The sequence below is a fragment of the Temnothorax americanus genome, unplaced genomic scaffold, assembly GCF_048541705.1.
Source record: "Temnothorax americanus isolate GAGA-0224 unplaced genomic scaffold, ASM4854170v1 Scaffold8, whole genome shotgun sequence".
NCBI lineage: Eukaryota > Metazoa > Arthropoda > Insecta > Hymenoptera > Formicidae > Temnothorax > Temnothorax americanus.
In genome coordinates, this window is record NW_027509802.1 from 2,036,174 (window position 1) to 2,049,362 (window position 13,189).

Sequence of the window (13,189 nt, forward strand, 5' to 3'; positions counted from 1 at the left end):
GTATAATCACACGCGTGGGGTAAAAGTGCGCTCTGATTAAAGTCAATCAGAAGTATTTTGGCGAATAATTATCTGATAATACGTTCCTCGAAACTTGCAATTATCATTCAAGCGAAATAGTGATTTACGAGAGATTTACAGAATCGATTGTTATTGATATTTGTTCTTATGATATTTCGCGAATCTGTAAATATGTAAAAACGTTTCTCTATAAATACAAAATATTTAATTTGTAATCATAAAACTTAATTACGTATTAAGGTTTGATTAATTAAATAATTTATGAAATCGAGAGAAATAGTTGACGCCGATAGAACGACTTGGCTACTTTAATCTTATCCCCTCGAGTTGTCTTGCAATCGGCGAGGAAACAAATGTCGAGAAACAGACGCCAGTTTACGTTAGTCGCTCCATCTCCTCACGAAGTACCGCGGGCGCAGTCCGCAATGGAAATACGATCCACGAAACATATAATACCGATGTGTCTCGGCAGTATTTGTCGAGGAAGCGCGCACACGGACGGATAGAGATCTCCGACAATCGTGTAAACGCCTTTACGAACGGCACCGCCTTGAAACGCGCGTGTCGTGTCGCAGGCGATATTCAAATGGCATCAATTTCTGGGAAATTGCTCCCTATATCTGCCCGCAACCTGGATGCAGGCCCTCCCTCTCGCGAGCAGGGGGAGCAGACCGTATTGGCAGATAGCTACAGCATCGTTTTACAACCCCTTATCTGGATAAGTTACGGGCATCCTATTCGGCGATTCCCGTCCGAAGTTACGTTGTCGAGGGTGTCATCGATTTCCATGGAAATCCCTGGTACGTGTAACTCCTGCACTGCGCCAGATTGTCTTATCGCGTGAGACAACTCTAACTCTGGAAGCAAAAAACATACCAGCCGATCGTCACCGAACGCGATGCCATCTCCGATTGCTTACCAAAGTTGAACATACTATATTGGGCACAGTTTTTATTTGCATCTTAACAGAGCACGCTCTCTCTCTCTCTCTCTCTCTCTCTCTCTCTCTCTCTCTCTCTCTCTTTACGTTTATCTAACATTATCAGAGCTTTTATTCGTAATGTGATTAGTTATTATTAAAATTGTTTACGATTGCAAATTGCATTGCACGTTTTTTTCGATAAAAAAAATCAATTCATCTACATGCTCGAATTTCGCGCAACGTAATATCCAACGAGTCGAAGAGAGTCAGTCAGTCAAGCTGCGGTAACAATCTCGAAGAAACTCGTTCCTTCTTTCGCCTTTTGCCGCAGAAGAAACACCCGCAGGGCTCGGCAACTTTTTTTCATCAGCATTTTACGGTTATACCGGCGCATTAATAATGCACATGCTTAATATAAAGAGAGGCTCGCGAGTCTCCGTCTAATAAACTGGAAGAATGCTTTATAACCGTTCGCGGTTTTGGGCCGTGAAGGGCGAGCGACGGCGAGGTGGCGAAGGGTGCGCTGGAAAGGCAAACTAAAGGGGGTGGCTTTCTTCTTTATGCTCGCCAAACGGCCAATCTCTCCTCCGCGCGTCGAAGGAAAGTGGCCTAACTTTCCGGCGTTACGAAGAGACAACGAACTCGTCGCACGATATATCCTCTGGAAGCGTGACTCGTTAAAGGATCTCCGCCATTCTTTCGTCAATCTCCGTACATATATGTACTCCTCTCGCTCCACCATAAAAAATTTATTTCGTCAAAAATTTGTCAGCGCTAGTCGATGCGAAGATTGAACGGAACCATGTTGACTTTACAAGTTTTGCGACCTAAACTTTGATTAATTTGTATTAATCAAAGCATCAGCATGAATAGTAATCGAATAAAGGCATTTATCTATTATCTACGGCGGATATGTCATTTATGATAAAAAGCTAGTTGAGTGATATCCGTGTGGCGCGAACGTAAATCATCTTTAGCGTAAGAATTTTCATATCCATCTTATCCTTGAGTGCCAAATGAATTTTTCGTTCTTCCAGGGCTGATTTCCGAGTTGCGAGCGAGAGGAGGCGCTCCAGATAGCGAAGGTGAGACTTTTTGAAAAATATGAGTTTAATAAAGAAGGTAGTATGATGTATGACCCGGCGTCGAGGAAGGGAACTTGCCAGGATCAACCAGCTTCGATACACAGATATTGTATACGTAATATAACTAGATGAAGGAAATGGGCGTGATGTACTGGATGTCAAAATGTCTCGCGAGAGGTTCGACGTTGCTTTCACGTTGCGAACAAAATTGCGGGAAACTTTCCGTTAAACTGAAGAGGGGTGGAGGAATACTCGTTATCGGATTTCGTCGCTCATAGACGGTCGATCACCCTCTTCTTATCACGATTCGTCAAAAGTTACGAGGATATTATTTGTAGGAAAAAAATTATGTAAATTCAATCCTACGTCTGCGATAAATAATTTTCAATGCAAGATGTTTTCGTTTTAATAAGCTGTCCGTTTGTAAATTCTTCAGAGTCGGTTTTTGAAATGAAAAAATAACGTCAGGAGATTATCATTTTTTGCAAGTTCTCAAGCTTTCCATAAGTAAGTTCTAAATATAAAAGTCTGTTAAAATAAAGAAATTTACTTGAAAATTATGAAAACATTTATTAATACATTAGCTGAATGACTTTTATCAATCTAAAGAAGTCAAATGTTCAACCTTTTACTGCCTATCTCACGGTATTTGAAAACGTTTTTATCACCCTGCATTTTTTCTCCTCGACGCATAATATTGCGTGGAGATATTGAATATTTCATCGCAAAGATCCGTATTCTTCTCCGGGTGATTGTCATTCGAATAGGTCCAAGAGCGACAGGCGCGTCCGGACAGCGCGGCGCAAGGAACAGCAAAATCAATTATTCATCCGAATTGGCCGGGAAAAAGTCCTAATTATCCGGAGCAAATACAACCTTAATACGCAGAAGTATACCATCGCCTCCTTCTTCTCCTCAATCTCTCTCTCTCTCTCTCTCTCTCTCTCTCTCTCTCTCTCTCTCTCTCTCTCTCTCTCTCTCTCTCTCTCTCTCTTTCTATCCGCAAACTCCCGGCCACGACCGCGCAGTCACTCTTCGGCACAACCTTCTCCTTCTTACCGTGAATAACCATTTGTATTTCCAATTAGCTTTGCTAATAAGAAGACGGAGGCATTGCTGTAGTTTAAAAAAAATGTATAACCTCATCCAGCCACTGGGGAAATAAAGAAAAGCGCCGTCCCGGTATGACAATACCGACGGGTCGGGCGGGGTTATATCGGGCGAACTACAATTAAAAATCCTCGCTTCACCCTCGCTTAACCCTGGCTCCTCCTTATGTCGTATTAACGACCGGGACCGTGCAAGGATCGCTACGGGGATATCGTACCAAACAGCGAGAATATTTTTTTCCCCCAATTATATGCTTGACCCCTTTGCATTTTCTTTTTTACCCACGCGCTCTCTTTTTTATTCCGACGTCGCGACATCTTTTTTAGCATCGTGTCGATTTACTCTGTTCGGCGCGGCGGCAATTTTCTCTGTCTGTAAAGCGAATAAAATGGGTTATAAAAATATATCTGAGAGGAAAAATATTCATTTTCCCGACCATGTAGCTGAGGTGGTCAACCCTGCAGTTATAAATGGGGAATCGATACATAAATCCTGGCACCTGCACTTCCAGCTCTTGTTTTAACTATATTGAGTAATTAACACATCATAATATTTAATATTATTCTATTATATTTTATGCAGGATAATTATTTAATCTTACTTTATCTGTATATGTTGAGAGTGCAAATGTCGTAAAAGAAATTTATATAGAATAATTAAGGTATTTTATTTTAATTAAAAGTTAATAAGTTTGTTGTCGCAATAAGTATTTTATAGTCTTGTATTAGCAAGATTTCTATGCACATTAAATATTGTTGATAAAACACAATTATTAATGTCAAAGACATATCACCGAGATTCTAAAATATTATACGTGCTTGATCATAAATACCTATGTCCGTATACAAAAGAATTTACAATACTGAAGAACGTAGCCTCCGTAATAATCCATTTCTGCGAATACGAAACTATACCTATGTTTGCAAACTCGAATTCTCATTTCCGCGACTCCGCTAGGGCTTTTGTTGTCGTGTCGCTCATCAAAGTCGTACCGAGGTCAATCGAGCGACAACCAATTCGGAGTTAGCCATAAATCTTGTCAGTCGCGATCGGTATTTCGTATAGAATGTATCGTGTTGCGAAGATTATACGATTCAGTGAAATAATGTGTCAAAAGTATTAAAGCACTTTTAATCGTAATAACGAGAAGCTGTGTTCTGAACCCTGGGCATCTTTACTTATTCTGGATGTAAGTATAAGTTTATCTTATAAAACCATTACATTTTTTCAGGTTTAAAATAAAAGTCTATCGAATTTTTTTCATTTTTTATTAAGTGTATGTAAATTTATTAGATACTGTTAATATAAATATTTACTTTTCATTAAAATAAAATGTTAGATTAATATCAATTCTGTGTATTTTATAATTTTATATGAATTGAAATTTAATATTCTCTAATTTATTGAAAATGAATATTCAATATAAAATTAATCTTATAATTATTTGCCATTTTTACAGTATAAATATGAGAATTAAAACAGTTCCAAGACACAGAATGCTCCAAAACAGTATTAAGATTGCGACTGCATCAAGAAGCTCTTCAGAAGAGAGTGATGCGGATATTGGAAAAGATCATGATTCTATAGAGACAATGGATGATCAAGATTCATGCCAGGTAGTTAATTATGTGATATATATATATATTTTTTTTTCTATTTTATTATACATTATAGAATTAATTTTTATTTAAAATTATTATAGAATTTTTCAATAATTATCAGAAAAGTGTAGCTGCGCGATTAGATTACTTAAGAAATTTTCTATGTGTAAAATTTGTAAACGTATTTTTGAACAATATTTAATTTCTCAATTTTTCCGATATTAAGACGAATCTTATTTAACAGGCATATTCATCACCATCGAAGATTCTTATTCCACTTATGACGTTTACTAGTCCGGACAAAGAGATGACTTTATCTTCATCCACCAGCACATCACCGTCGTTGATTAACGACGACAACAATAACGAGGTCATGGATCTATCAACAAAAGGTACTTCCAATCGTGTTGACGACATCGCGACAAGTACCTCCGACGAGCCAGAGGACAAATTGAAAGATTCCTTCCTCTACAAGATCATGACCGATCCAAACTTTCTGAAGAATATACAGAGGAACAAACAGCCGACGAAATTCGTCTGTCTCTATTGCAAGGAGGAATTCGCGACGTGTGAGGAATTGACAAGTCATATGGATGTGAAAAAGAACGAAAGCAATCAGATCGTCTGCTGCGCCTGCAAAAAGACATTCGCCGAGAAGAGGTATCTCAAGTACCATCAGAGATGTCACTCCGACAGGATCAAGTTCACCTGTGACATTTGTACCAAAAAGTATACGAGGCTGGACAACCTGACGAGGCACAACGTCCTGCACGTGAACCCCGACAAGTTCTGCTGCACGATATGCAACAAGAAGTTCACGCGCAAGGATCTGCTCAACAAGCACCGCAAGAGCCATGAGAAATGTAATCTTTACTGCCTGAAATGCGGCAAGTATTTCAAGAGTATTCTCACACTAGAAAATCACCAAAAAATGCATCGCGAGCCATCGAACGCTTCGGCGAATATATTTGTTTATAAGACTGAGAGTTCAGTTTCCACTACTGAGAATCTAATCTGCAAAACTCAGAATTTGGTTTCCACCGAGAATAAAGTTTGTGAAACTCATGATTCAACTTTGGGTGAGAGTTTAGTTTGCACAACTGATGATGTAACTCGTAAAACTTAGAATTTACTTTCCGATATCTGTTAAACAAATATATATATATATATATATATATATATATATATATATATATGTATACTTATACATATGTGGTTACACATGTATGTATATAAATACATATATAGATACATACATGTCTGGTCTGATTTCAGTTTCTTATACTTTCTGGTAATCAAAGTAAGAATTTTTAAGGCCAGTGTTACCGAGTAAAGTACGACGTATTAAAAAGACAGTCTTGTTAAACATTAGTTTGCAACACGAGCTTTTGTATAATTATTGTAAACTTATTAAGTGATAATTCTTTATTGCATAATTTATAGATTTCCAGATTTATAGATTTATATATAGATATTTGTAATTTTCTTGATCTATCGCGAAAAATTATCTGTGAAGTTAAATGGATAATTTTCAAAATTGTATTATGATTAATATGTATAAGTATTATACATATACTAATGTACTGATTTAATTTGTTATTTATGTTGTATTATCATTATCATGGTATCTAATATTTCTTGAAATCATTATCCACAACTTACAATTAGTTACTTAACTATATTACATAACGTTACTGTTACCACTAATGTTCAATAATCTTATTCATGTCAACTTTTTTGTATGTTATAATTATGACAAGAATATTAAATCTTTTTCTACATAAAAATATATTCGAACTTATATATACCGAAAGAAAAGTTATCATTTTTGTAATATTTCACCTTAATTTAATTGACAATTTAAAAATACTATTCCTGTTTTTCTCATATGCTCAGAATATAGAGCACCTACTGGGAAATAAGCTGAACACGATGTGTCTCGCGAAGTCTCGCGTATAATCGCATTCAGCTTATATCCAATCATGAGAATTAGAAGGCTCACTTTCTTCAGAAACTCTCGCCACTCTTTTCGTCCCTTTTGGCTTTGCACGTTCATACATTTTTTCTTCATAGCTCTCTTCGCTGTTAACTCTCTTTCTCACTTGCAATTTAATGCAATTAAGTCGAGCGTTAAAATATCGTTTTTAATTCGCCGGCGGCACCCTTTGTTTTAAACGTGGTTTTAGCGCGAACGACTCACGTTGGGGACTCCCGTTCTCTCTCTTTCTCTCTGTCTGTTCATTCTTGTTCTCTCTCTCGATCCATCTTTCTCTCTCATTTTCTGTTTTTTCTTCTCTCTCTTACTAGACGAAGTATACAATTCGTTTTTCCGTAAGAAATATACATGCGTGTCATCGTCGCATTTTCATGCACAGTGCATGACTTTGATGCTCTATTATCACAAACTCTGGCCGTCCTTTTACGAAATTTTAATTATTTCTTTTTTTTAGAATACTTAATAAATTCTTTGCAGCGACAGAGAAAAGTTTTAGCACCTAATAATATTTAAAATTTGGATTTGAACGAGATAATAAATTGAAATTCTTTGCTGATAAATGATAGCGTACGTTTTTTACATATTTGATACGAAATTCATTTTCTTTAAGTATGAAACGTTTGGATTCTGGATAGAGAAAGAAAATTTATTAAAACACAGTAAGAAAGATGACGTGAATTTTTTGTCTATAAACATTACACAGTTTTTTAAAATACAATTTTCTCCATTTTTCTTTATTTAAACATCAAGCAATTAGTTATCTATATATTTAACTTAAATTCTCCTCTATATACACACCAATTCTGATCTACTTTTCACTCTGTACGCTGCTAGTTACACTCGTTTCGTATTCTCTTTGTTCCTGGCATCCTGAAGAACTTTGAAAAGGTTTTTTCGCTTGCGACATTGAAAGAAAGCTCGACGAAGCACTCAAAGATAGAGCAATAGGAGAGTCCGCCAATTTTCAATGCGTCTCTCTCTCTCTCTCTCCTTCCTTCTGTCATCCTGGAATTCTCCTGTGTCCCTTTGATCCACTTATTCGTCCAACGCGTATCGCGTATGCGGACTCAACCAAAAATGTAACAAAGTTTTCAGGAACGTCCTGGCAGAGAGGCTAGTACAGATTCTGCGGTCTCTTTGGCGAGCGTCGAACCCGGTTCTTGCTAGATGAACGATGTCCTCTTTTCGCCGTCCTCCGGTTACCTTCCCTCTACTGTGATACATTTGAACGTTACCCAGATACTCAAAATGATTTTGCGTGATGTGTGAGTGACCATACAGATAGTAGAAAAACTGTTTAGTAGATTTGCTCGATCTTTTTCGAAAATATTACATAAATTTTAATCATTGCAGATACAGTATGAACAAATTTAAAGATAATTTCATTTATAGCAAATATATAGCAAATATATAGTAAATATATTACGCTTTTTTCTTTAATTTTGATATTTATCTATTTATCTATTATATTTATTTATTTATCTATTTTTAACTCCAAATAAAGTATGTATTAAATTTTTTTTGATATATTTTAGATATTTTCTCTTTCCTTAAAATTGCAATAAATGCTTTTAATCGATATAAAATCTCTTATATATAATAGAGGATTAATCCTTAAATATAGAAGTCAAACACATTTTCTTGATAGACATTTTAAGATTGTTTATCTCCTCGCGTTGTTGTTTAATCTCTCCTTGTGCCGAAATTTAAAGCATTATACCGTAGAAGAATCTCTTTGATGTCGCGCTTTACGTGCAATATTTACATGCTATCGAGGGAAGACTTTAAACTTCTTAAAGATATTTTGAAGGCCCGGGAGTACTTTCAGCGAGCTTGCTGCATTAAGAATTCAGGGGAGGGGCACAGTGGCATTTATTCATTCAGGCATTAATGAAAAGACTGTATGGCTGATGCTTTGTGTACAGAAATCGACGCAAAAGACGAGACGCGACTTTTGTATTTATTGATGGCCTTTTAATCATAAAAATTTTAATAAAGTAGAATTTTTTGTTTTACTATTATTAACCATTCTTTTAATAGGTATTTTTAAAGAATTTCTAGATTCATTTGAGATTACATTTTGAAATATCTGTTTTCGTATGTTAAAATCATAAATATATCATTAAATTTTCAAGTCTGTAATTGATGCATTCGATCGATTTGATTAATCGTTGTTATAACGTATATCACACGATCTAACATTAATGACGTGTTAAAATATTTTGTACATACGATGTGCGCCTAGCCGGAAGACAGGTGGGACGACAAGAAGTCGAAAATGGGTAAAAACGCGTAAGGGTAGAGATTTCTCCGCAATTTTAAAAACAGCTAAGCATTCCACGTGTTTGTTTGAACGCGCACAATGCCATTAGAAGTGCCTTTTAGCCCCTCTATCGTCCTCGCTATCGTCGCCGTCGCCGTCGCCGTTGTCGACATCGTCTATACGTTGTCGTCTCTCGCGACCGACCCTTCTCCAACCCCCTCGGGTCGAAAAATCTGCTCGCAACGAAACACAAGGCGTTCTATGTACGCAGCACTGAGTTTTTCACGGTTTTCGTCTGGCACTTCGACGCTCGTTTTCCCAGACCGCACGCGTGTGCGCACACGTGTTATGCACGCGCGCCGCTGCTGCTACTCTCTCCTCAGTTAGGGTCATAACGTAGTTTGTTTTCCTACTTACTTTGCATCGCCGAATGAAAAGCGAAATATCTGGGAGATCAAGTCGCTGACGAACAAGAAGGCCGCGGTATCCTTATGACTTTGTCGGTCAATTCTGATCAGGTATTTCAATCGAGATACATTGCGCTCTCAAATCTTGATCTTAAAAGAACATCTTAAAAATATTATAACGACTAAAAATTATTAATCACTCTCTTTCAATAGATATTATAATACGAATTAGTGTGTTTTACTCTTTAATATTAATTTAATAAAAAAAAATTAGATATTTTACTGCCATTCTACTACAACCTTTAAGCCCCTTGCACAATGCTAGGCAACAGGCAATAGGAACGGGAAATAACCAAAAAATCGTTAATTACAACCCAAAAAATTCGAATACTATGATTGGTTGGCAACAGGCAATAGGCACAGAATTTCCAACATGACGGAAACTCTGTGTCTATTGCCTATGTCACTATTTATTCTGCATTTATACATGATTTCTGATTTCTATTCCCTATTCCTATTGCCTATTGCCTAGCATTGTGCAAGGGGCTTTAGGCTCGAATTTCTTTGTTGTTTATTTTACTCGCGTCGGCATATCGTGACGCGCTTGAGTTTTGTCCGTTTACATTAATATTAAATAATGTTGTGTCAAAGGGCGTATCCTTCCTCATTCTCGCTGTTACCCTTTACGCGTACCCCTTTGCACTTCGATGAGGCTTTTTCGAGCGGCCAAGCAACATACGGCTGCCTCGTGAATAATTAGCGGACGAGATGTTAACCAATGGATTTGGAAATTTTTCCAAATGGCTTAAAAAATATCTACATTCCGTTCGTACGGTAATTTCCCACGAGTGTTGCCGTATGATAATTAAAAAATAGTGTACTCGTCCGTAAAATTAATTCTTTGCGTTTTTAGCGAATTCAAATTACCTTGTTCTGTATATGAAACGTTTCCCTTTTTTTTTCAAAAGTATCTAGTGTATTTTGTTTCAACCATGATATGTCTAAAGCCGGGAACACAATACAAAGGTACAGACAATAGGAACAGGGAATAAGAACAGAATGCATTGATACACGGCTTCCGATTGGTTGAAAATCGATATTCTGTTGCTATTCCCTATTCCTATTACCTGTACCTTCGTATTATGTTCCAGCCTAACACATACCTATTATAACTATCGACTAAAATTCTTTCTATTTTTTTTTGCGAATTGTTAAATTGTATCATTCATCGATACAGAATTTCCAACGTATTTGTCTCACAATCAGACAGTTAGATTGATTCCAGCTGACTTAACCGGAAAACATCACCATGGGGGTACAAAATCTCTCGTGGAGAAAAAGAAAGAAATCGCCTCGCTTAGGCAAACGCGGCCAATAATCGCTGATAATTTATTAAGGCAAAAAACGCTGGCGATCCGCCCTACCGGGCTTCTTGCGTTATTTAAGAAAATAAATATTTGATATCTCAAACAAAGACTCGGCTATTCCTCTCCTTGCCGAAGAGCCGAAACGGAGGAGCGGAAGGAAGATAAGGGTGAGGCCGCGAGAAGGAAGGACCAAGGATCGCAGCTAAAAAGTGCCGAGGGAGAGGGTCGGTAAGTCTCTCGCCTGCTTAAAGGCGCCGGCCGGGGGTGGCGACTCATTGGCCGTGAAATATGGGGTAAAAGGTTCGATAATTGATTACACAGATTTTTTATGCCGCAAGAAGCCTTAATTCTCGCCGCTACCCCTCGGAAATAATTCCGCGCCGGGAAACCTGAGCGACGAGGCCGGAATATCGAGTCCCTTACCGCCTCCCCCTTACAAGGGAAGACAATCTCGTGTCGGCCCTTACAACCGGTTCGGAGATTAATCGAAATCGCGATTGCGCTTTTCACGAGCGACAAGAATAAACGACGTATCGGTGAGGCAATGTCTGCTTTATCGAATGAATGTCTCCGCGATAATCCCTCGTCTTTTCATGAGAATCATTTTGGTCTCTACCAAATATAAACGTGATAATGTTTATGGGTAATGAGTTTTCTTCTAAGCGATTATTTTCTATCTCTTCTAATTAACTTGCCTCCTTTTTTAACGATTATTTACATATATTTGTCGGTTAATTCTTTTTCTGTAATCAATGTTGCAAACTATTTACTTTTACAACGTAATTATTTTTACGATAAATGAAATCACAGTGAAATATTTCTGTCACTTGCGATACGTTTATACGCAGATGTATTCCGCAACTTGTATACATGAGCTAAAAAACAGCACAAATTACGCGACTTTTTCGCACGTAAACAATTAACTAAATCAACATCAAAGAATTGAATCGAATCATTCCTCGTCAATGGGCGACGATATTGCAGACCGGTTGATCCGAGACTGATATGTGAGAGCCAATATAGAAACAATGCCTCCTATTACACGAAGGGTGCGCGGCATATTTTCTGTGCGAAGAAACACGGGTCCTAATATTAATTTTTATCGAGACCAAAGCCGAGGGGGCACAATAGGGGAAGCTCTCGCGGTGCGCGCACCAGAAACGCGTATATTGATTAAAGTGTGGACCGACGGCCGAGGAACGCTTTGTCTCGCCATGAAAAATCATTGCCACGCTAATTCAAAAACATCGAAGCTGGCGAGAGATGCCGTTAAAGTGAAAGAGAAGGATGGCGAGGAACAGAAGGGGAGAGACAACTTGGATACCTCCTCCCTCTCCCTGTATGACCGTTCGATGGAAAAGTATCGCGTCCCCGATACCGATAGCCTCTCGACTGCTTTGTTATTATACTAATTAAATTGCTCGCTCTCCCCCCCTCTTTCTCTCTTTCTGCGATATTTTTTCCTTCTCCACGCCCGACCACATCGCCCCGCATTAGTCGTTTGAACTTTTTCTCCTCGCCGCCGATTCCGCGGGGTTTCGCCATCGATATCTCACAAAACATTCAAATTAATTGGTGTGGAGAGAGTTATTTGTCTTACAATCAGAGGACCGATTGATATATTTTGTATTCGGACATTTAGCTTAATTTTTACGTATATGTTTACGTATTTACGTATATGTTTATTATAATTATAAATATTATTTATTTACCTATTTATTCTACAACAATATAAGTATTTTATATATATTATTATTTATTATTAAAATGTAATTTTTTAATCTAAGAAGATAAATGATTATACATTTTCCATTTTAATAATTTGATTCTTATCGCTTATTTACGTATTTTTCATATAAAAAGATGCGCTTACCGCTCCTAAACATATAAAAATTTTCTTTCAGTCATATGGAATATATAATTGCTTCATCGTGCGTATTATTAACAAGCACGCTTTTCCCGAATGTTTCCCGAATCTGGTTTCCAGAGAAGAATTAAATTAGCATAAGAGCCCTTGGATACGGCAGAGGATGGATAATTCAATGATACCGCAGTGTTACATTTCAAACATTCGTTTTAATTATGATACGAAGCGTACGGTAAGAATTTATGTTTTTCGTAATTACATGCGTAGCGGTCTTTTACACTGCGTTTCTCGCGCAACAAATCATATCATCTGCCGCTGGTCTCTTCTTCGTATGAATTTTACGTAACTCGGAAATCGCGGACACAGACGCGTCATTCCCGCAACAGTTCCCGTTTTTGTGAATTCTGACGTTTCAGGATACATAGTCTTCTTTTATAAAGAGGAATGAGGCAGACACGGGGAATGGATTCTTTATCCACAGAAGAACTATTATTACATACATTTTTATAAATTTTATACTATGCTTTTTTAGTCGATTCATTTTATAATA

The 13,189-nt window shown here is 37.4% G+C and overlaps 2 protein-coding genes and 1 long non-coding RNA gene across 6 annotated transcripts in view; 2 read left to right on the top strand and 1 right to left on the bottom strand.

Moving 5' to 3' along the window:
• LOC143907175 (uncharacterized) overlaps positions 1-13,189 on the top strand; it is a 568,709-nt gene that overhangs the window by 210,063 nt on the left and 345,457 nt on the right. For all 4 annotated transcript variants that reach the window (XR_013259758.1, XR_013259757.1, XM_077423768.1 and 1 more), the window contains exon 6: positions 1,981-2,028. Coding sequence is in view for 2 of the 4 variants with exons in the window: in XM_077423768.1 (XP_077279894.1) it covers positions 1,981-2,028 (48 nt within the window). In the remaining 2 variants the exon portion in view is untranslated. The remainder of the gene's footprint in view (positions 1-1,980; positions 2,029-13,189) is intronic.
• Positions 1-13,189, bottom strand: part of LOC143907183 (uncharacterized) — a 124,502-nt gene that overhangs the window by 66,394 nt on the left and 44,919 nt on the right. The gene's annotated exons all lie outside the window — the stretch shown is intronic.
• Positions 4,165-6,455, top strand: LOC143907080 (uncharacterized). The gene is made up of 3 exons (XM_077423599.1): positions 4,165-4,327; positions 4,598-4,754; positions 4,984-6,455. The coding sequence occupies exons 2-3, from the start codon at positions 4,605-4,607 to the stop codon at positions 5,863-5,865; spliced, it is 1,032 nt and encodes a 343-aa protein (XP_077279725.1). The 5' UTR covers positions 4,165-4,327; positions 4,598-4,604; the 3' UTR covers positions 5,866-6,455.